Source organism: Lissotriton vulgaris, unplaced genomic scaffold (assembly GCF_964263255.1).
Source record: "Lissotriton vulgaris unplaced genomic scaffold, aLisVul1.2 SCAFFOLD_2522, whole genome shotgun sequence".
NCBI lineage: Eukaryota > Metazoa > Chordata > Amphibia > Caudata > Salamandridae > Lissotriton > Lissotriton vulgaris.
Window position 1 is genome coordinate 73132 of NW_028240861.1, and position 25596 is coordinate 98727.

A 25596-nucleotide genomic window follows, 5' to 3' on the forward strand; every position below is an offset into this window, starting at 1 on the left:
GAGAAGGTGATATGTGATTGCCGTGGCTGTCCCCACAAAATGGGCAAAAATCTGAGGGAAACTGAACGAATACAGGCACAATCCTTGCACTTCTCTTATCTACATTGGCTCCGATGTATCCTTCCCTAATTAATTTGCATAGGATGTTGTTGTTCATGATGCTGGAGGCAGGAGGTAAGGGGACACAGGGAATGATTGTTGTGGGTCATTACTATGTATAATCAGGCCGGTGAACAGCAGTGTATTGTTTTTTTTTCTTAACTCCATGATCAAAAAAGATTTCTGAAAAAAAAAAGTAAAACATAGTTAGTATAAACCAAATAATGTCTCATCTCGGAGGTCTACATGATGACTGACCATAAAAGGACTCGGAGAGTAAAGCAGAAAGGTACAAAGGTAGTAACAATAAGCACTTAAGACTCTTCATTATATCTCCTGAGGAGGATGGATAGGACAGGCAAAACTCAGTACCTCCCTTTGTTAGACCAAATATATTTCCTCTGCTCCAGGAAATGCTGTAGAAGCAAAGGCTAGGACCACCTCCAGTCTATTGTCAATTTGCTGCCCCCTTCAAAACGCCGATATTTGATCAGCACGCTTTTCTCCTATTAATCAAACCAACTCTGCAATGTAGCATTGGTGATGTCCTTCTCTAAGCTATACTGACAGTGCTCTATTCACATAAACACAATTCCTTTTTCATTGAAAGAGTCGATAGACTGAAAAGCACTGCAACGTGCTGAGCAAACTTGGAGTATTACTCTATTGGCCCTAACAAAAGTCTGCTTCTCATCTTTGGTTTTTGGCACACAAATTAGCTATCAACCCTACCCAAGTCTGTTTGGGCTTTGTTTACTCTCTGGATATATGAGGTAAGCCAGACTCTCTCTAGTGCTCACTCTAAACTGATATTTTCCTGCCATGATCTTCAAACCACATCCTTCCAGTGTAGACAACGACCCACTTAGAACTCTTCTGTAAATCAGAGTGTCATCATGAAAGAACATAACGTTTTCTGTCGCTGTTAAAACGTATTTCATCTCTCTGAAAACACTCAGCAACTGACAACAAATCAAGGGGCACCCAAACAAGCCTGAATGCACCAAGTGGTGTAACAAGTTATGTGAGGTGCTTAGAAGAATCCTCTTCCATTTTCATTTGATGATAAGCTGATTGCAGCTCAATCAGCCGCTATATGCCTCTACATCATCTAGGTGATCAATGCTTAACAAATATTTGGGAGGGGATGCTGGTTAGCCCATATGTTCTTGTTCAGGTTTCTACAGTCAACACACATATGAAGATCTTTGCCGCCTCCCTTAGGGTTGAGGGCAAAGTGCACTAGCCATTTTGAGGTCTCTGTCACACCCGCTTTCACCAACCTCTTCCACTCTTCCCTTAAAGGCTCCTTCGGATCAGTAGTACAGATCTCACCTTGTGTACCATAGGCTTAGTTATTCTCCTTTATATGATGGTGCTCAGACCTTTTCTGCAGTTCCAGTTCTTCTGCTAACACGTCATGAAATTTACTAAGCATATCTTTTCTTTCAGTGGACATAGATACTAACACTCATTCCTTAGCAATATGATTAAGTGCAATTCCTAAATCCATCTAATGTTTCCCGCCTAACAAGTTATCACTTAATTTTGCCACTTGCACCTCACCCCTTGACTTCAGTTGCCATGCATAACAACTCCAGGTTGGTTAATATGCACTTCTCTCAGTTTTTTCATAAGCTCACAAAATCATGGTCACTCATCAATTTACAAGGCAAACCTAAGTCTGCCAGTATCATAATTTATTCCTAGTCCCACCTCCGGTCACCTGCTGGCATTTTAGCATGGTCTTGTCGCTTGGTCACGCAAGGTTATTTTCCTGACCCATGCTACTCTCCAGTGTATGCACTTTTCCATTTTACACACCCTCGCATAGTGTCCATGTATTTGACTTTGAAGGCACACAGAATGCCTTGTAAAGTGTGCTATGCTGTTCAGATTGTGTCCCAACTTGGCATATACGAAATATGTTTGCCTCCTGCAACTTTTAATGCACTCATTTGTGCTGGACTGCTCATACCGTGCTTAGCAACTTAATTTTTTTTCTGAGCACAAGATTCACACTCCTGAATTCTGAGAACTCTTTCACATGCCCTAGTGCGTTCCTTGCTCTCAAATATGGTGACAGGTTCCTTCAGCCATGTATTCCTTGCCAATTTCTTTCCCTGCATTTTGAACCTATTTGTACACCTCGCTAGCTGGCAACTAATTAGAAAATACATCAATTCTCCCAACTCGCGTATAGCAGACACGTTTATAAGTCTGCCTATATAAGTCCCCCATGCATTCCCTGTATCCTGGAATGATACTTGAGGCATTGTAAAATCACATAGGTTTCCAACAGCACCTGTGACCACTACATGCTACACCAACTGCTACAATAGTGTTCCCCTTCTGTAGCTGCAGAGTTGCTAGAAGGCCCTTGGGTGGCGCAATTTCAACTTTCCGCCATGCAAGCATTCTACACTAATGGCTCACAGGAATTTTATCACTGCCTCCTGTGATTGCGCTGATACTTTGTCTAAAACTGGGCTTCATTTTAGAAGCACGCAGTCACAGCAGACGATACTTCATATGCGCGCTTTCACACAATGGCCCAGTCCAAAATAGCCTACTTATTGCATGCCCCTAGTGTGTCGTGTCATCCAAGGAGTAGTCATTGTGCTGGTATTTCTCTGAATATATAAGTTTCACGCTTCTTGCTATCATTATCCTCTATCCCCTGCTGGGTGCAAGGTCAGGAAAGTCTCAGATCTCCGAGATAATATGTGTGACTTCTTTCTTTAGATGAAACCATTGCAGGAGAGTGAGCGTAACGGTGAAGCGTGTTGGTCCCTTTCTAAGCATACACTCGCTGACTCAGTTTTTCCTGCGCCACCAGTCTTTGATCCAATCTGTCTCTCTTGTGAAAAGTGGTTGTCCATATTTAACTCTAATTGGCAGGATGGTAGAGTGCAGCACAGGTTGATGGGACACCGCTGCCCCCCGCACAGCTTGCCACGCTGTGGGTTACGCTTGCTGTTTTAATTCATGACACTGGCGCATGAATAAATTGAAAGTTATCCATTCCACACAACCACTTGCACCATCAAATGATCCTTCTTGGTGGAGTAACTAAGTAGCGAGTAACACAAATTCGATACTTTTCTGCCAGTGCATTCTTAAGTGATCTCACACATTTAAGTATGCAGTAATGTGACCAAGCCATATTCAGTACATATGTAAGCAAAGAAACCATTGACTGCGGATTCAGCAGAATACAGGGCTCCGTAGCGGAGATTACGAGGAGTCAACCTGCATAATCAACAGTTGGCCACAACATCTGACACTATCAGTACAGATATCAAGAGTGTGACACCATACAGCACTTAATTCTGTACTGGTTCTTTATACTTCACCAATTATTCACAGAGCCTTTCATCACTTTTCGTATTATCAGTTAGCATCCTATATTTAGTCGTTCTGTCCCCCTCCTTTATTTTTCTTGATCCTCCCTGTTTATTTCTGAAATCGAGGACCCTGGTAGGCTTGACCTCAGAACCCAGCCTAATAGCTCTTTCCTGTAGCTTTTTATGAAAAGCCAGTAAGATGCCACATGTAATTCATTATTTAAAATGACATATGCTGTATATCTTAGACCTTCTATTTACAAGTCCATCTCGCAGTGACCCCTTCTAGTCAAATGTAAGGAGCACATACCGGTCGCACTACATGCCTTTATTCACCCAAATTACCTTTTGCTTACTGTTTTCAGGCAGGTTTCAGATCAAGCAAAGTATTGATAGTGGTCCAATAAGACCTTTTATTTGAAGGTAATGGCAGCAGTATTGTAACTTATCAATGTCATTATTTCTATTCCACAGATGTCAATGTGACGCTCTGTGTGAATCAGCCTCCTGGATGTTGCCTTTGTGGGCACTCCATGACTATTCCCTCAAGCCAATGCATTCAACACATACATGTAGTTGCCACATTTTTGCATGGACCGCAGTTCCTGTATTTCCTGTATACTAAGTACTTAAATCTAAGTGAACCAGGTCTTCATTTCATGTACCTTCAGGCAAACCTTAGAATAAATATCAACAAGTTTGTGAACCTGATCACACAGAACTCAAGCAAAATATGTAATTCGCGCTCCCTGCCAAGGATATGAGCTTGCCCATAATAGTTCTAGTCTGTAGAAACCAAAGCATTGACATTGATGTAATGAGCTCGGCTAGCAGCTCAAACTTTCTTCTGCTCAGACACTTTTGCAGCATTCTTAACCTCCCATTCTTTCACCTTACCAACTTGATAAAGACATTTGCCTCATTTGATATTCATTTTGGCAATACTATGTCCATATGTCCCAGAGGCCTAATGTAAGACTGCAGAATGACCAGAAGATCTCCTTTAACCTACTCTTCATGTGACGTAAATTTGATCTTGATAGCGTTTTGATCTCCATGCGTGACTCAGAGACTTTTATCTCAGAGGGTTCCCAATTCCCCAGACTATTCTCTGTTAGCGTTATCATCACAGTCTTCCTTAAAACCCCTTCTTTGACATGTGGAAGGCATTTTGGCAGAACCTACTTCCTTTCTGCTTTTACCTTCTCAAACACACATCCCCTTGTCTTCAGAAAACTAATGACAAGGCTTTCTCCTCAAACTTAACTCGACCTATTCTGTCAGTACTTTTCTTCTCTTGTCACAAAATAGCACTGAGATCCCCATTCCAAGTAGAATGTTGCACTTAAAGTGGTATACATTATACTGTTTCTAAAACGGTCCTTACTTGAAAAGGAGCCGGGAAGTGATACTTTACCTTAATTTTATAACATAGGATAGCCTTGCTTTGCGGGTGCAGAGTAGACTGGGCTCTCTGCAAATCCTACAATTTTACACAAACTGCATCAGTAATGCACTGGATTATCTTAATCAATATTTGGAAAAAATCTCATACAGTGTCTGAATAATTTAATTCAGAATGGTGGCAAATTTCTCTTTACATTTGTTTACCTTACTGTATGTACATTTTTGTTTTCAGGCTTACGAAGCTCCTATGCTAGCCAGCACAGCCAGCTTGGGCAAGAACTGCGGTCAGCTGCATCACCCGACTTGCACATCACCCCCATCTATGAAGGGAGGACATATTATAGTCCTGTTTACCGCAGTCCGAATCATGGAGCAGTGGAACTGCGCCAGGGGTCTCAGTCAGCCATGTACCGTACTGGATCAGGTAGGGTGTATTCTCTGTATAAGGCCTACAATATCTACTGTTTATGGTAGTCAGGGATGTGGAATGTGTCGGCCGACGCCACAAACTCAGTTTGTTGCTGGAGACAAGCCGTCAGATCTGTTCTGTCCCCTCGACAAGCAAATTCTTTTGCCCATATGCCCTTCAGTAGCACAAACCACTTGGCTACCAGTTTACCGGATCGTGGGATGGTTATGTCAAGTAGGCATCCTCTAATGTAAAGGCAAGATGCATAGTATCTGAATTTACAAGTTGTTCAATATCATATATATGATACATCTTTACAAAGGTTTTACTTTTAGGGCAGGTGCTGGAAACCACTAAAGCGATCACCTGTCTCCACTTGCATCACTGACAGTGATTCCAAAGATAAGTATGTAAACATATTTGTAAAATGTAATGATTTGCGGCTTTTGCTAATGCAACCATAAAGCTCCTTGATTGTTTGCAGTCTGTCCAACAATACAGGAGTAATCTCCTGTTTTAGAATTCCTGTCCATTAATCCAGTTGAATCTTCTTCTCTACCTTATTGAAGGCAAGCGGGGGAAATGCGAAAATAAAATAGTTCGACAGGGCTATGTTTTCACCTGTACAGAGATTGAAACTGAGGCCTTCTTTTTCCAGAGCATATAATTAGCAAATTGTTAGTGAATTGTTGCAGCTGTGGAACACTGTCCCTGCAGTGAATTAGTTTATTCTTTAAAACAACACTAGTTTTGTCCGTGTCAAAAGCAATTCTCAACATTTGCCCATCCATCTGTAGGATATATGGCATCCAATGGAGTCCAGCTCTTTAAAAAAAAAAAAACTCAAATATGGAACTTTATTGAGAATACACCTAGCCTACAAATAAAATCCTCAAAACAACAATTAGTCGATGGTCAATTGGTTTAGGAATAAAGTAGATCTAAGAAAAAAATATTGGCAACTACAAAAATAATGGCAAAATGATATAGTGAATTGGAATTCTAGATCTAATTTCTCTAGTACATTGATTATTACATTGTATTTTTGATGCATGCTAACATGCCAAAGATTCAGTAATTAAAATTGGATGTAAAACCATGTACAATTGCTAAAAACGTTTTAAATACATGTTTTTATTACCCTTTCAACAAGTATTTTCTCGAACATATAAAGCATAACTTGAAAACATATTATTGTCAGAAAGATCCTAAAAGGTACCATCACTTTGTGCATTTAGAATCCACATATCGACAACAGGCTTTGAGATGGTGGCCCAGGCTTGCATGCAATAGTCCACGGTCTTAGACCATTCTGTCTCACTCTGTAGCGTCACCACTCTATAGTTGTATCTCATCACGTCTTGCCACCATCAGTGCCACATTGCAGAAAAGGAGGTCATATTCAAGCAAAGTCACATCTCCCAGGTCCCCAACATCACCATAGGTGGTGAACGGCCAATCTGTTCCCCCACCACTGACAAAAATGTATAATATTGTTGACTGTGACAGATACTTGCAGAGTTCATATAGATGTAAAATATAAATGCCTTTTTTGTGGTATAAGTGCTCACAATTCTGACCAACAAAGTAACTGAGGCAGAGTGAGTTTAAGTTACTGCCCAAAATTGCTTAGTTTGGTCAAATGGTAATGGTTGAATCAAAGCCTGCAATTGTAGAGATCTAATATAATGGGACAACTACATACATGTTGAAATACATGGAATAAGCAATTTGTTTTACAGGACAAGAAGATCACTGTATCATCTCTTCCCAAAGGCAGTTAGTTTTTTCTGTTAAACCTCTTTACCCCTGCTTCAGCTTGGGGCAGAGAAAATCTTCTTGTACTCAGTTTCCATTGCTCTGTGCTTTATATTGATGTTCCTTTGTGTTTACTGTATAAAATGTTTAAAGAAGATTTTCATGTTTGAATACAGTGTCTGTAGTGCTTTAATGAAAAACAGTTCTCACTTGGATCATTCGACCCACTCAACTCCCTCCCACATAAAGACTTGCCCTCTCCTAGTAAATGCATTGAAAGCAATCTCATCAACCAATCACAATTGTTTGAAAATCATAGCCTACTAGATCATGACCGAGCATTAAACTGACCTTTTAACGGTACCCAAAATGACCGAGCACATAATGGTGTGTGACATCAGTGATGGTTGGATATGCTTTTTCTTAACCCTCTCTTCAGTCAATGTTGGTCTTCTGTCTCACAACAGTGATTTTGAGCTCCTCCTTCTGTTTGGTAGATTCAACAGGGACTCTTCTTAAACCATTGCTTCTGATATCTTCTAGATACCCTGTCTTTTCCTTTTCGAGATCTACCTGATACTCTAAGAATCTGATAATGAGTTCATTTCTACTCCTTGGTAGTCACCCACATTCTATATTGCGTTAATGACCAATCCATCCCACCTGTTCCTTCTTTCATGCATTGCATGAAAGCTATCCACTTGTGGATAAAAATGAACTGCACTCTATTCAATAAATATAATTTGTAAATCTAATACATAAATAGCTATCATAAGATGGATGTGGGAAGAACTGAAGTACAGAAGCACTTTTGCTGTTTTCATCACAGAGGCCAAGAACATTGGCTTTTGTTTTGATGTTAACTTTTCTATTGTTCTCAATGCCAACCACATGGTTGGCTCCTTTATCATTTATGTTCACCTGCTGAAATAGATGCTGCATTTTTATACCAAATTGTGATCACTGACTTGATTCCTTCCAAGCTCCTCCTCTGACAATAGCCGCAACAATATCTACATTGGTTTCCACTACGTCTTAGTCCATTCTGCAAAGATACAAAATAACCCACATCTCCTTCTACAGCACTGAAAGCACATCATATCACACTTGCTCTGGCCTCCATATTTTTTTGACATGTGTCTCAAAGCCATCAAAATACCTCTCCACTCCGCATTTGGAAATATGAATGTTGCTGAGTATTTTCCGCTACATCATCCTACACACACCCTTGCTGCTCTGCATCCCAATATTTGAATCAGAGCTATGTGTTCTCTGTCTTTGCTTTCTTTCTCCCATACCATTAGTACGCTGATAATCATCTGGCTTTCTATAAAGCCATTAACACATAACGTTTCCCATTGTTCTCTCTTGCCTCTAACTTTATCCCTGCTGCATCATTAGTGCCATGGTTCCATCCCATCGAACAGTCATTTAAAAAACACTGCTGCTGAGTTTTGTTTTGTCATTTTAGCCTCTTCCCACCTTCCTAATGAGATGCGTCTAAAGATATCCAATTAACTTGATTGGCACATTCTTAGTGCAGTTTTTCCAAAGATTACCATGAAAAGAAAAAGGTAAAATACAAGGTTACACTGAAAGTTCTATTGCAATGCATGTTGAAGAAATCAATCACCCCTAAAATAATATACTGGGTAGTAAACAAATCTTAGTTAAGCAGAATTTGGAGGGTTACCCTAATAGTTTTTAAAGTTATTGGAATAATGCTCTATAGCTGTGTTGGAAATAGATGAACTCGGCATGGATGGCATTGCGCTAATCCTATCTTTAAAAATGGTGCTAGAAAAACTGGCATTTTAGGTGAGCAAATTTAGAGCGTCTCTGGTGTTGTAGGGTGCTCTGTTTAGGAGCTGTTCTCCACCTAAACTTGGTAACTACCCAGAGTTCACTGCTTCTTTTTTGTATAATTTGTGCCACTCTAAGCCTGAAAGGTTTTTGTATATGTATGTGTGTATATATATATATATATATAGCTATGTATATATATATATATAGGTATGTATATGTGTATATATACGTAGGTATATATGTATATATATTACATTACTTTACCTAACCTACAAGCGGTCACCTGTTGATTTTGGTGCTGTTTGACGAATCCTCACAAAATGTTCAAAATAGTTTGCTTATCACTTCAGCCGCTGTTTTGAAAGCTTTGGGGTGATTTGTCAAGCGGGCCGAGAAAAAGGAGGGATCCCAAAATGCGTTTTCCACCTGCAATTTCCCATAAAGATTTTGAATAAGACTACAGCCCGAACCGCTGAACGGAATTGTACTAAATTTGGCAGAGAGCTCAGTCTTGGGCCAGAAAGTGCTGTTTGTAAATTGGTGGTAATCGGTTCAGTAATTTTTATGTTATTAAAAAAAAATATATATATATACTTCCAAGGACGTAGTGGGTCAGGGGATCCGACAGATCTCAAAATGAGATCTAATTGGCTGCCAACACTTCGACAAGGAAGTGTTGGAAGCCATCTTGAGACACAGTTGCTCGCACTTGAAGTCCAGGGCACCCACCCTTTAATGGCCAGGTCCCAGGGGATAGGCTCCCTGGGGCTAATTTTGGCACAGGAAAGGGGGCTGCTAATTACCCTCACATATTACATCGCTCATAATGTTATGGATGTATCTAGGACCCTAATTAGATATTCCCGATTTATGCCCTTGTGTGGTTATAATAAATCATATCCTTAGAAAGGCATAAGAATCATATCCATATTAAGTCATAGCCAATGCAGTCTAAATACGGCAAGGCTACTCCCATAGACTCCTAGAAAGTACAACGCGTTCTTAAACAAACCAAGCCTCCAGCAGCCCGGGAATTTCCCCTGCTTCTGTTTTGATTTGTCCTAGAACTCCTGAGAGTCCTGAAAGAACTGCCAGTTCTTAGTGACGTCTTATGTCCAACCTTACGTCAAACTCTGCACCTTCCAGGTATAAATATACCAGCATCTGCCTTAAGCAACACACGGTGGTTTGGAGCAGAATCGGCTATCTACTTGCCAGACGCCCTGCTAATGCGAGTGCCGAAGGAAGCCGACCCTCCCTGCTGACGCACTGAGAGTGACACAGTCTTTTATCCTCCCGAGAAATCCAGCTCCAGTGTTTTCCGGTCACCCTCGCGGGTTTCTGGGAGATCGAGTCCTGAGAGAGAGATACAAGACCCCCTTCATTCTATACCTAAGGTACGGAGCTGATTAGACCCATAGAGCATTCTTGATTCAGATTCTTGGCAAAAAACTGTAACTCATCTACTCCTTCCCATGTACTAGGCTTAAGTTAGGTACACTGGGGTAGGCGTATCTTAGAAACACCAGTTAAGTACGTTTAGTCATTTTTTTATCATTGTATGTTTTTTTATCCATTTTAAGTATCATATGGCTTAGAAACCATATAAATGCTTTTACAGTATTATTTCATAATACTCCTTTTACTGTACGCACTTTACTTTATGACAAGTATTGCAATTGTGGCAATTCATTTCTCTTGGATGAGAAAGAAGACTGCTCAATAAATAACCCTTTTATTGAAAACGCCCGTCTCTCTATTTCTCTGCAATTCTGGTGAAACGAAGCATGCACGATTGACTGACTAAAATAGCTATCTATTGTTTCTGCGACTCTAGAGATATATTCCTTATTGCAGGGGGAACAAAGTTGTCATGTGATATTGTTGTCAGAAGCTAATCCCTTCTTGTCTATTCAGGAAAGCTAAACGCCTTCTTGTTTACCCGAGAAAGTTTCTAGTGACCTCTGAGCTATTTGGCACACACAATTAAGTCTAACATATTCAATAGAGACCTAGTCGACCTAAGTCCTACGTCTAAACTATCGTTTGTTATTCCAATGCACAGAGCCTATTGGGAATATAGGAACTACACTACAATAACATCTTAATATCAGTGCAACATGTGCTGTAAAATTATTGATGTGAAAACTGCGCATGTCAGGGTTGCAAGTTACAGTTACTTTAGGGTATGAGTTATAGTTCCATGGGTATTGAGTCCCCGGGGCCCAGAGACCAACCCTACGCTGCACACGGCAAAAGCTGTGCTCAGTGTGGGGTTGCTACCTTGCCTACCATGCATGGTAAAGATTTTCCCTGTATGAGTTTTAAACACAGTAGCAGCACATCCTGTCAGCACTGCTGAAAGTGTGATTTAGGAACTTGTGTGTCACATACAGAAATTAGTTGAACAACATTAAGTTAAATGCCTTTTTTCATTTTAGCCTGTACTTCATTATTTAATACATTGTTTTATTCCCTAAGCAACTTACTAAGATATGGCTTAGGCTAAGCTGAACATATGGTTTTCCATTTTCTTCTAGTGAATTGATTCGTAACATGCATCTCCAGTGCAAATGGTAATTGAAGCTTAAGTGCATTTTTATTAGAGGTTTGAATCACTTAACGTATCAATTTCATGAGGAACAAATAATTGCCTTCTTTTATGGAAATAATGTTTTAGTTTGGATATATTTGGTTAATAAAACTTTGCTTTCAAAGAATAATGCTTGTTTGGGCTATCCAGTGTGTTTTGAAATTGTATTATTATTTCATTTTCTAGGTGTTGGAAATTTACAAAGAACATCCAGCCAGCGAAGTACGCTTACTTACCAAAGAAACAATTATGCACTCAACACGACAACGAACTATGCGGAACCCTACAGATCAATGCAATATAGACTCTCAGAAACTGGTTATAACCGGCTTCAACATTCTATGCCTGCTGATGATGGAACAACAAGGTCTCCGTCCATAGACAGCATACAGAAAGATCCCAGGCAAGAAGCCCCTTATACTTCTACATACTTTGGCATTGAACAAATAAAACAAAAGTGTAAATTAGTATTCACATTGTATTTATTTTTAAAGTGCCTACAAAACGAAGGCTTGTATCACATCATCCATTCAATGTTAAAGCTTCAAGCTTTAATTGGCAGTCAGTGTTTCTATATATTTAATGTTTTCATCTGCTGAATCAGCTGTAGCTGTGTCGGATTTTGAAAGTCGTGGGTGGGTGAGTCTTATGAGTGTGTCTTTCGGTGGATGTGTGTGTTGGTCTTTCCATCTGTGTGGCATTATTCTCTCAAGAGGTCACTGATCAGATCCCCATAGCAGGGCACCAAGCAATCAATCCCTCCTTCCTGCATATTAGTCTGTCTTTGGTACGGCACAGCTGTCCCAAAAGGTTGATGATTTTTTGCTTAATGGTGGTAGCACATGCATTTGTGCAGAACAATGCCGATCTTTAGTATACTACTGGCCCAGGCATATTGATAAGTTTTTGCCCACTGAAGACTCTCACAGTTCAATAATTTTTGCTTCTAGCGTAAGCTGGACCTGGCATTTATGTCACCCAATTTTAGACTAAAGCTGGCCCTGGCACGGTGGTGGTCATTCTTGGCATGATTACATTCATTTTTGTTGTAATGTGGACATCCATGGCATGATGGTGCCCACACAGTGGATGCTGTTCTATAAGGCAGTTCATTCTTGGCATACTTGGCATGACGTGGAGAGGTGTGATGCAGCGGCCAGGGCAGCTGACTTCGGAGCACAGGGTTCACGGTTCGATCCCCGGCTCCTAAGGCAGCTCAGCCCAGCACCGTGAGACTCTGGGCAATAGCTCACTTAATTTCCACGACGGCCCCCAGCGCCTTGAGACTCATAAGGGTGAGTAGTTTGCACTTTACAAATACGGATTTACATTTTTATTTATATTTTACTGTGAGCATCCATGACATACTGGTACCAACTTTCAGTTAGTGCAGGATCTGGCATCATGATGGTAATTCTTAACATACGATGGTATCCACGACATGATGGCTGACTTCTGGGTTGATGATGCCCCTCCCATCATAGTGACACTTCTTGACATATTGTGGGCCTCCATGCCCTTGTGAAAGTGTGATCAAGATAGCTGCCTACAATGCTGTCCTTTTCACCGCAAACTAATCGCGCTATATCTACCCTTTCTCTTACCATCCAAACCTCTTTTGCTTTCGTTAACCTTACTAAAAGACATCGTTCATCACTTTATCCTAGTGGACCTTCCTATATCACTTCTTTCCCCCCCCCCCCCATGACAGACCAGTAGAATCGAACACTAAATAGTAGTTTTATACCTACAAATCTCCCCTCCCTGTCCCTTGCACTGCATCTAGATTCACCACTGGGTGATGCATTTCTCACATTGTCCCTGTTGCATCCCTCTCTCACTTTTCATGCTGCTGCTCCTCTTTGCAAGGCCCTTTGTATCTCCTTACCTTTTTCACACTGGGATCAGATTTATTCCCTTCAAGAGTAGTAGAGCCAGGCTTGGGTTGCAGTCACCCTATTGCTCTGTGTTGGAATTTTGCTGGTAACACTTGACGGTGGTTGTGATTGTAGTGCCTGATCAGGACAGTTGGGGCACCCCTTGTTCATTGTTGCCTGCAAGGGGAATAGTGGGTGGTGTGGGATTGTGAGTGGTTGATGCAGATGGCAGCAGCACAGTTACACCAATATAATTCTACAGTTCTCTGCTTCCACACAAATGCATATCTATTTACATATAATGTACTTGTAATGTTTCACAGTACCATACAACATTCCTTTAAAGCCAGACCTATTGATATTGCCAATGTTTGTTTGTTTCGCCACACCTTGCAGTCTTCCCTTCAAGAGTAGTAGAGCCAGGCTTGGGTTGCAGTCACCCTATTGCTCTGTGTTGGAATTTTGCTGGTAACACTTGACGGTGGTTGTGATTGTAGTGCCTGATCAGGACAGTTGGGGCACCCCTTGTTCATTGTTGCCTGCAAGGGGAATAGTGGGTGGTGTGGGATTGTGAGTGGTTGATGCAGATGGCAGCAGCACAGTTACACCAATATAATTCTACAGTTCTCTGCTTCCACACAAATGCATATCTATTTACATATAATGTACTTGTAATGTTTCACAGTACCATACAACATTCCTTTAAAGCCAGACCTATTGATATTGCCAATGTTTGTTTGTTTCGCCACACCTTGCAGTCTCAATATGTCATTGTTGAGGTCCTGACTCATAAAGATACAAGTACAAGGGTCTCAACAGAATGAGATAAATCTGTCAGTCAGATATGATGGTGGAAAATAAAGGTATTAAAAAATAGAGCCACAGTGTAATGTAAATGGTCAGATATATCAATGAATGTCTAAACGGGGGGCGTGGCTAGCCGAGCAGCGAGATGGCCGCTCTTTGAGTGAGCTCCGCCGGCTACTCTTATTAATCCTTACCTGATCCTGTTCCTGGTGACTTCGGACCCCCATTCCTTCGGGGTTCTGCTCCTAAGACCCGGTTGCTCCTCCAGCCCGAGTTTCGAGCGCGGGGGCGGCTGCCCTCGGAAGCAGGTCCGTACTCCGTTTCCACCGACCGGCGGGCTGGTCCTGTCCCCGGCCGGAAGTTCCTGCTACTGGGCGTCGCGGGACGCTGTGGGCCGCGGCTGCATAGGCCCTGACGGTTTGAGGACATCCTGCGGGGGACGAATATCGCGCCACTACCAAGGGCGCTGCCGGAGGCGTATTGAAGCTACTCCCCCGCTGCGGCCGCCGACGGTTACATCTGGTGCGCGGCCACGGGGAGGTGGCGGAGACCGGAGCGGCTGATCAGGTGCTGTTGCGCCGCGGTGGGAGCGATCCCGCGGCCGCCGGAGACCGCGCGGGCGCCAGCGGCACCCGGTGGGGGCAGGATAGCCGCGCCTGCACCATCCTCGTCATTGCAGTGCTGGAGCGGAGGTGAGCGGGTGCTACTGCGAAGCTGGGAGTTTTAAACGGTGGAGTACACTGGTGAATGGGCGCGCCTGGCCCTCCTGCTGCTCTGAGACACGGCGAACCTCAGCACCACTCGCTTGAGCGCCGACTTGCCGCCCTGATCCCCTGCAACTCCTGAACTGCACTTTCTCGGGTGTTTAGGTGGGTACCCGACCACACTGCCAGCGCCCGCCATTTTGGACCGCGTGCAAGCCCTGGCTACGCGCGGACGAATTCACAGCGGTTTCCATTTAATGCTGAGTGGAGGTAGCCACGTCTGGAGCGCACTGGCAACACCTGAGCAGCTGAGGTCACACAGGGCGCTTGCTGGCTGGGACGCAGTGAGGTGCTGCCCCACTACGAGACTGGGGGATTACTCTGTTAGCGGAGATGGGGAAAAATGAAGCCAAGCAGTCAAAGCTGAGCTTTGATAATAGAAAACCGCCAAAGACCACGACGATGGAGACCGATGGCGGCGCAACGTCGTCGCAAGGGGGTGCCCAGGACATAGATTTTGGAGCCCTCATCATGGAGGTGAGAACCAGCTTGAAGAGCATTGACGCCAAGCTTGACAATATGGCGGCGCAACTCGAGACCGTGAAGACGAAAGTGGACACTCACGAGAAACGGCTGGACTGTCTCGAGAATCGACAAACTGAGTGTTGTGAATTTCAGCAACAGGCCAAGAAGCACATCACGGCACTGGAGCGAGAAATGGACAGCTTGCGCGCCAAGTCGGACGATTTGGAAGCACGTTCCAGAAGATCCAACGTTCGCATTACAGGCATTCCTGAAACTACAAACACCGGGAAGATGGAATCGTATGTGTCAGACCTACTCCATGAACTGTTTGATCCGGATCTGTCCCCGGTCTTCACGGTGGAGAGGGCGCACAGATCCCTTGGGAAAAAGCCCCCGGTGGGCGCCCCACCGCGCCCAATTCTGGCTAAATTACTCAACTACCAAGATAGAGACGTCATTCTACGCCTGGCGAGAGAGAAGGGTACAATCACACATCAAGGGAATCACATTTCCTTCTACCCGGATTTCACCCCACTGGTACAAGCGGCACGTAAGGAATTCCTACCGGCGAAGAAGGTCCTACTGCAAGCTGGAGTGCCCTACTCACTCTTATATCCGGCGAAATTGAAAGTCCATCACGATAACACCTCTCATTTCTTCACTGACGCCAAATCAGCCCTCAAATTTGCCAAACACATATGTGCTGGGGCCAGGAGAAAATCGCCACGACTGGAGGGCGCCTCGGAGCACCTCAGCGACAATGACTGACACCTCTACAACGCTCATAATGCACGGACTCCAAACTACTTGCTCCGCTGGGGCTGGGAGGCCTGATACGGTCTTCCGTGAAGGTATGCTCCTGCTGGACCGGCTCCTGTTGGGTAAGTCATTGAGCCGCCTTTGTGCTACCTCTTGCTGCAAACTCCATACCTCCGTTGGGACATTGGTTGACTCTGTCACTTGTGGATTATTGGAGGGGGGACGCTGTCAGGTCCCAGGGACATGATACTTTGACTGTAGCCACCCTGTGTATGCGGGGGCGTTAGCCGAGCACGCCACGCCTCATGGGGTGCCTCCCTTTATTGTTGCTGTTGGGGTACTTCCACGCATTGCGTGCAGACTTTTGGGTTCTATCACGACCTGATTGGGGGGTTGCTGAGGGTGGGGGGTGGAAGGGAGTTAATCCAAAGTTGCGAGTTCCTGTTTGTATTTGGTGCAATGTACTACTACGATTGGCTATGTGTTCGCGTGCTCAGTCTGCAATTATGGCGTCTGGATGCCTGGGGGACCTCATGGGGCGGGGATGTGGGATTGGTGCTTGTTCCAATTGGGCGCTTTAATGGGGGGTATCAAACTCTGGACTTGGAACATTAGGGGCTTGGGGGACTACAAGAAAGCTCGCTTACTGCATGGAATGTTGTTCAGACACAATGTAGATGTATGCTTCCTTCAAGAAACGCATCTGAATGTCGCCCCATCAGCTCGACTGAAGAATTCCAGATGGGCACATGTTTATTCTTCCATCTACTCAAATTATGCGAGGGGAGTCGCCATACTCATTCGTAGGGGGCTGGATTGGCGGGAGTACTCCCAGGTGCGGGATGAGGAGGGTAGGTATGTCCTGCTACATGGGTCATTACAGGGGCGACAGATTGTCCTAGCTGCAATCTATGGCCCCAATGTGGACGATCCGGATTTTTTCAGGAATGTTTGGGCGAAAATTGTGTTACTGGACTGTCAGTCGGTGGTGTTGGGAGGGGACTTCAACACTGTGTTGAATGATGACATGGATCGCAGAGGCGTCAGCAGGCCGCAACACACTAGAACGCGCCAGGCGATATCTGATATCATGAGTGAGGGTCTGCTGTCTGATGTATGGCGTGCTAGAAACCCGGGAGCGAAAGTGGGGACCTGTTACACCTGCCATAAAGATGCATGGTCGCGGCTAGACTTCTGGTTGGTTTCTCCCGAAGTCGCGACATGGGTTTCAGGGGTTGATATCATGGCTAGATCGTTGTCCGACCATGCTCCATGTATGTTGGAACTGCACCCCCCAGGAGCTACACATAAGGCATTCCAGTGGCGCCTCCCTCCACACGTGCTCACGGACCCTGTATTCGTAGAGGAGATAAGAGTCGACATAACCAATTACTTTGCTGAGAATGCGGGATCTGCCACATCTGAGGCCATTGTGTGGGATGCCTTTAAAGCTGTCATCAGGGGTCAATGTATAGCGCGCAAGGCAGGGGTGCTGCGTACCATCAGGGATGAGCTGGCTAAAATTGAGGGGGAGTTGAAGGCCCTAGATGTTGAGTACAGTTCTAACCCGTCGTTGGACACTGCAGGTGCTCTAAAAGCCAAACTGCTGGCCTTTAACGAGGAGGCGGAGCGGGAGGTGAAGTTTCTGGGGAAACAAGCAGAAGCGCGCAGGTATGGGGAGGGTGATAGGCCAAGCAGGACCCTTGCTAGACTGATAGCTCCCCGCGCACAATCACATTTTATACACGCTATCTATGATGCCACCGGGCGCCTTGTGGTGGGCCAGGAGGCGGTGTTGAGCGCCTTTGCAGACTTCTATGCCACCCTGTACACCTCACGACAACCCACTACACCGACAGCGCTGCGAGACTTTCTTGATTCCATAGCGCTAGTATGGTTCAACAACAACCACAGACAATACATGGATCTCACTGTCACAGTACAAGACATCGCCCAGGTGATTAAGAGTATGCCGGCCAATAAGGCTCCTGGCCCGGATGGACTGACCACCTCCTTCTATAAAACATACGTAACTGAGCTGGCGCCGAGACTACATTCTGTATTTGTCGAGGCTCTAGAATCGAATTCCCTCCCAGACTCTATGCTCGAGGCTCTGATTATCACACTCCTCAAGCCGGATAAGGATGAACAGCAGCTAGACTCCTATAGGCCCTTGTCCCTTATAAACGTTGATGCTAAAATATACGCAAAGGTCATCGCAGATAGGTTACAGCCGATGTTGCCTATGATTGCGCTCCCAGATCAATCAGGCTTCATCCCTGGACGCGCGACCTCGCACAATCTCAGAACGATCTTTTCGGTCCTTCACTATTTACCCCCGTCAGTACAGGCAGCAGTGGTGTTTCTAGACGCCACCAAAGCCTTCGATTCCTTAGAATGGCCCTACCTCTTTAGTGTATTAAGACGGATGGGTTTCAGTCAGAACTTTATGACCCTGATAAAGCTTCTTTACATGGCACCAAGGGCCCGGGTGAGCGTCAATGGTCTTGTCTCTGAGCCATTCAGTATTACACGAGGCACTAGGCAAGGCTGTCCCCTATCGCCGCTCCTTTTTGCGATTGCGATGGAGCCGCTTGCGGCCAGAGTCAGACAACACCACACCGCCAGGGGCATCGGATTTAGTGCTAGAAGCTTACTGATCTCGCTATACGCGGACGATGTAACTCTGTACGTCCTGAATCCCAAAGATAACCTGAGCCCGCTACTCCGGGAATTTGTCCGATTTGAGGGCTTAGCGGGGATATCAATTAACTGGAAGAAGTCAGTGGCCTTCCCACTGACGGAGAGCACTGAACGCCCTGCTCCTGACTACCCCCTCAGATGGGAAACGGAAACTGTCAAATATTTGGGCGTCTGGATTAGCCGAGATGTGCAGGAGTTGTGGTTGATGAATTTCGGTAGGGCGGTGGACTGGTTGGAGGGGAAGGTTGAGATCTGGAATAGACTACCGCTATCTCTGGTAGCGAGAATTGCATTGGCTAAAATGGTAGTCCTCCCCAAATTCTTGTATTTGTTCGTAAATGTGCCACTGCCTATGACAGCTTGCTTCCACGCCCGGATCCGCTCACTGCTGCTTAAACTGGTGTGGGCTGGAGGTCAGGCCAGAATCTCCTGGGACCTACTCACGCTTCCGCTCAGGCAGGGGGGACTTGGTGCCCCAGATTTGAAACTTTATGCACTTTGTGCGCAAGCCCAGTTCCTGCATTTCTGGGCATTCCCTACCCCTTTCCAGCCACATGTGGCGGTGGAACTGGCCGTGGTCGCCCCCTTGCCATTACGAGTGGCACTGTACGGTAAAGTTACGTGCCCATCGCGCGAGATAGACACAGTGGAGATGGTCCGCTGGTCCTGGCGCGAACTTCAAAAGAGAGCCGGTCTCTCCCTGCTTTATGCACCAGCTATCCCCCTGAGGGGCAACCCGATGCTGCCGTGTCTGACAGCCAGAGGCGACGTCCTCACTATCCTTGGTAAGCGGCTTTTCACCTTTGCGGACTTATACCCGGATGGTACTTTTTTCGAGATGCCTGCCGAGGGAGCCGACCAGCCCTGCTCATTTAGTGACAAATTGCTATTTCATTCCCTTAGGGAGTCTTGCAAACAGATAGGGCCGTGCTTCCCGGAGGAACCCTGCACACTTGCCGCCCTCCAAAACTTGCTTTCACGGCCTTCCCCCAAGAAACTGGTGTCCAGGTTATATAATTGCATGCAGGAACAGGCTCCGGCGACAGTGGCCGCGGCCAAAACTGCTTGGGCTGCGGACCTGGGGGACGAGCTACCAGACGATGCATGGGAGTACTGCTGTGCACAACTTACAGCCCTGTCCCCAAACTATCGTCTGCGGCTTATCCACTTCAAATTCCTACATAGATATTACCGCACTCCGACTCTACTGCACCGAATGGGTGTCCGCGAGGATGCCAACTGCTGGAGATGTGGAAGTGAGGAGGCGTCCTTTCTTCATATGGCCTGGGACTGCCCCAAGCTGACTACATACTGGTCAGAGGTCTTCACGGCCATGAATCAAATCACCCAAAGGGAGGACTCACCTTCCCCGCTGCTGGGTCTGCTGGGATATGTTAAGGACACTGAGCCCTGCGATAGGAAGCTGCATGCTTTACTCCTTTTGTATGCCAAGCGACAGATCGCATTACACTGGGGCAGACCAGCCCCCCCCTTGCTTGAGAGCTGGATCAGAGACGTGACTTACGGCCACACGCAATTAACGCACTATTGGGAGACCATGCCCACTGCTTCCAGACCCTCTGACATATGGGGCCCATTCATACAGTGGACCACAGCGCGCCAGAGCTCTGACTCCCCAGGTACCTCACGTGATACGAGTGTTTCAGACGATATGGGCTGAGGGTGCGCACTGCGTAGGTTGAGTATGTTGATCCCGAAGTCCCGCGCTTACACTGACGAGCCCTGACCGGACGCACGATGTGCGACTACTGCCCACGCTGACTCGGGTCGAGCCCCTGGCCACCCCGCGCCCCACTGGCAGTCTTGTGTTCTAGCCTCTATCCCTAACCCCCTCCACCCCCACGTCGCACATTCTCCCCTAGTCTGTACTTATCCGGACCAGGTATCCTTACATTCTCGCCCTGACTGTGCTGGCCTTCTACCTGCATGTCCTGAGGCTGGCTCGTATGACCTTGTTGTGGACTGTAGTGTTGTGTGGATGTATTGTCCGTGTACTTGCACCTCTGTTTGTAGTGTTTGGTTCGGCTTGCTGGGGGGGTTTGTTGGGAGGAAAAATGGTGCTGACAAGACACATCCTTTTCTTGTGCAGTTGTGACGGGGGATTAACCGCTACTTACTTAGGGGCGGCCTCGTTGATCTTCAATATCTTTCAAATGTCGACAGCACTATGAGAAAAGTAAGACCGTTTACTTGCTGAAGTTGTACCGTGTATGCTCACAATTCTGTTGTGTTTCATGCTTACGTCTGTATGTTTTGCCCGGCTGGGTGCCGAACTCCGGCCTGTCTCTTAATGATCTCTGTATGAACTTCCTGATAGCGGCCTGCCTCCGGGTTGTTGGCGTGACGCAGTGTACATCTTCCCTGTCATTTGTTCAAAATAAATGTCTTACACCAAAAAAAAAAAAAAAAAAAAAAAAAATGAATGTCTAAACAGTACCAATAAATGGCCCTCTGACATGTTATAAAAAAAAATAGAAAGGTGAAGAATCTCCTGTTCGTAGTCAATGCCGGTTTGATGGTCGACCGTAAATAGGTACTTTTTTTACCTAGCAAGCTTCCTACAACTTTCAATGGCCGCTATGTCTGCTGTTGTATTTGTCTCATGCAGCAATTCATAAATGTCCCCTACTTTGCTCCGTGGCTTCACTTTTTGCAGGGTAAGTGGACAATACCCTGTTTAAGTTATTCTGATACCCTGTATCCTTTTTATGGTTATATTCTTTCTTCAGGTTATCAACCAAAATCTGCTGGATCATGCTTTGATTTTTGTGGAAACTATTTTTGTGTAGGATAAACTTTTTTATTCAAGTTTGAAAGGATGGTCTTTTATCTAGAACTGGATCATTACCCCATGTCCCGTTCCCTTTTAAGTTTAATTATCAATTTTAAATTCCCCATCTGCTTCAGTAGCTCTGGTTTATACTGTGTTGAAATGCAGGCGGAGAATTATCTGGTGGTGCCCAGCATATTTCCCACAACGCATCCATTTATCTCCAGCTGAGTGCTTGGGTTCCTCAGGTGAGGTAGTGCGCCATGAGTGATATTTTGTAAGGCATATATTGTGCAGGACAAGGGCCAATTTAAAACTCTGGCGGCTTACTTTCTTTCTTTGGTTGTAACCAGGTAATTGAAGAATGCAGAGCACACATGCCAGTAGGCAAACCAGAGACTTCCTCGTGTCAGTGAAACCTGGTTTACCCATGTATTGGCAATTCTTTGTTCCAAGAAAAGTAGTCAGGATCTTTGTCAATGTATAGAGCTGGGGCAAGTGTAAAATGCCTGTTTCCTGTCGGGCTGCAGGATATGGTACTGCTCGGCATTTGTTGCACTACTGTAACCAGCCTGTGCTGTTCTTTTATGTCATTGTGAGGGATTAGTTAACTCCCAGTGCTTTCACTTGTTGGTTTTGTTTTTCCATCTCTCACACAGGCACCTTCTCTAGCAATCTCATATGTTTGCTGTGTTGACAACGTATTGTTTTGAGTGAGAATGCCAAAGTGAGAACTAGTTTGGTAAAGAGTTAACTGAGCTACATGCATGATAGACCCCATTACCTTTATTGTTCAATACTCACTTTCATCAGTCCTTTTGCAGCAATAGCCAGTAAGAACTGGAGTCTTGCCACTGATCCATGCCTGGTTGACTTTGCACGGTATACTTGAGCAGCTAGTGACTATGGCGTGATAGGTATGCATATAAAACTTACATTAGGTGATGAGATAAGGCTTGCGTTTACATTTTGGAAAGGAAAACTAGTAGCTTTTATATCTGAAAGAGACACGTTAGTGATACATTCCTTACCTTAGAATATCCCCAGGCGTCAAACTGGATCCGGAAATTTTTGCGTAGCAATACCCCTGCGCGTCGGTAGGCGTCGTCCGCGGCTCCGCGTCCGTCGTCGGCGTCGTTAGCGCCGGAATGACGTCGTCGGAGTACTTAGACGCCGCCCTTGCGCGGTGACGTCAGTTCTTCTTTTTTCCGCGCCAGCTAGCGCAGATCCGGAGAAGCTCTACCCCTAGTCATTTTTTGACTAATCTTTTGATCTTTTGATCATTCTTTTTCTTCGAGTCTTTGACTCTATCGGTGCCCGTAGGGATGCCCGGGTTCAAACCCTGCTCGAAGTGCGACCGACTAATGTCGGTCACGGACCCCCATCGCCGGTGCCTGAAGTGCCTAGGCCTCGATCACGACGACCACACCTGCTCCGACTGCCGGGCCCTGACGTCAAAGGCAAGCGGCTCGAACTCCGGCAGTCGGCCCCGCGCCACTCTAGGTCCGGGCCCCACGGGAGGTCGAGGGACAGGTCGCGAGGTCGGAGTCATCGCAGCTCCGGGAATGGACACCGGTCGTCAGGTTCCAAGTCCTCAGGTAAGAGGTCGCTCCTAAGGCAAAGAAGAAGTATAAACAATCTTCTATGGATCCAAGTTACATAAAGGGAGCAGTTCTGCAAATTCAATCATAAGCATCTACTAGTAGGAAGAGAGCCAACATCCCAAGAACAGTGGGGCCTCTTCTGGATAAGTCGAGTAAGAGAATGGATCTCATGGGGAGAAAGATTGAAAGGAGTGCTGCAAACCAGTGGCGTATTGCAAATTCCAACGCACTGCTTAATAGTCACGCCTACCAACATAGGGAGAAAGTAGGAGAATTCATGAAACCTCTCCCAGAGCAGTACCAAAAGAGGCCAGCACACCTGGTGGATAATGGCAAAAACATCACCAATACCTGCTTAAAATCTTCATTGGATGCAGCAGAAACGTCAAGCAGACAGATATTATAAGTATAACAGAATGACGTCCTGTCTGGTTAAGAATTGAAAGTTTTAAAGTGCGAGCTAACATACTAAATGCAACATTCAGTTGGGAACTAGGATTTGGGAGTGCAGTTGACGAGACTCTGAAACAGTTGAAAAAAGACAATGAAAGTGCAAAGTCAATGGGGTTTTACAGTTCATGGGCAATATGCACAGGGGAACAGTACCTTCACTAAGACCTTCAGGAAGGGGCTCCTTCCATACAGGCACATACCATCAGACCTATCAACCGTTATTTTGAGGGAGGTAGTCGGACAAGTCAACAACAGCAAACTGAAAGCTGCCAGTACCAGCTGGGGAGACAGTCCTTTTACAGACGACCCTGTAGAAGGGGACACCCACAAAAGGGGTCCCCCAGCAAGTAATGACTTGTCAAAGTTCACAAGGGAAACTCATCAATCATCTAAGAGTGCAGCAGTAAGAGTACAAATACATAAGGGGACAAGAATAGGTCATCAAAAACACTCCATACCAGTAGGGCAGAATAAAATATGTATTCCAGGAATGGAGAAAGATCATGAAAGACAAATGGGTTATAAAACCTATACAATTTGGATATTGCATAGAATTAAACAAGACACCTCCATGCAAAGAACCAGGAAAAAGGCCACATTTGAAGGAGGAAACACCCCATCTACTCAAGGAGGTAGAAGAAATGATGTCAAAAGATGCTATTGGGTAAGTGCCAAGACCGGAAAGAAACGAGCAAAACTACACCACATATTTCCTAATTCCAAAAGTAAATGGGTCACTCAGATCACTTCTGGTCCGGAGGTTTTCAAACAAGTTCATAAGTGTTCAAAAATTCAAGTTGACTACCCTGCCAGAGGTAATACTGCAAATACAAGTTTGGGATTACATGGCAGCAATAGGTTTAAAAGACACTTTATACATGCCAATGAACGCAAGCCAAAAGAAATTCCTCAGATTTGTGGTAGACAAAAAACACTACCAGTTCAAAGTACTGGATTTCGGTAAAAAATCTGCACCAAGAGTATTCACAAAGTGTCTAGCAACCGTACTGGCACACCTGCGAAGTCAGGGGATACACACTTATCCCTACCTGGCTGGCTGGCAGGTAAGGGCAAACTCATACAAGAAATGCAAAGAGCACATGTAGCAAGTAATAATGCTATATCAGCTTGTATACTCGTTACACATGAAAAAGTCATCACCAGAACAGAAGAAGATGTTCTTGGGGGGCAGAATAACTTAGATAGACAGGAAAATATTCCCCAGCAAGAAGCGAACTATTAAAGGAGATACAGTTGAACCAGAAGGGTAAAGTTCTGACAGTGAGGACAGTGGGGAAGCTGCCATCAATGATGGCTTCTTGCAGCCCGTTAATACCAAACACGAGACTCTACACGAGACCATTTCAAGAATGGCTACAAAATCAATGGTCACAAATAGCAGGGAGTTTGGAAGCTCTAGTGGTTGTCACGCAAAGAATGGAGGAAGAGATAGCGTGGTAGAACAGCTCATAGTTACACATAGAAGAACATTTACACAAGCAAATCCAACTATCACCATAACAACAGATGCCTCACAGATGGGATGGGGGCACACATGAACAAGTTGGGGGAGTCTGAAAGGACTACGATGCAGTACAACACATCCACATCCTAGAGCTAAAGGCAGTATTCCTAGTATTTCATGAAGAGATATGGGAAAAATCAATATCGATCCAGACGGACAACACAACCACCATAATTTATATAAAGAAACCGGGAGGGACACAGTCTCTACCACTGTCAAGACTAGCACAAGAGATGTGGAACCTGGCTATTCAAAGGAAGATGGTGATTTTAGCGGTCCACCTGCCAGGGAAGGGCAATGTCGAAGCAGACCGACTGAGCAGACAAGCGTCATGGTCTCACAAATGGGAACGGAATTATAAAGTACTCACAAAAAAAATTCAAAGATGTGGAACACCAGAAATAGATCTGTTTGCAACTCATCAGAGTG

General features: G+C 45.1%; 1 protein-coding gene across 1 annotated transcript in view; it reads left to right on the top strand.

Annotated features, from left to right (window-relative positions):
* LOC147672505 (plakophilin-4-like) overlaps positions 1-25596 on the top strand; it is a gene marked incomplete at its 3' end in the record, with an annotated part of 326831 nt that overhangs the window by 70301 nt on the left and 230934 nt on the right. The window contains exons 2-3 of the mRNA XM_086947985.1: positions 5086-5277; positions 11606-11822. Of these exons, the coding sequence (XP_086804111.1) occupies positions 5086-5277; positions 11606-11822 (409 nt within the window). The remainder of the gene's footprint in view (positions 1-5085; positions 5278-11605; positions 11823-25596) is intronic.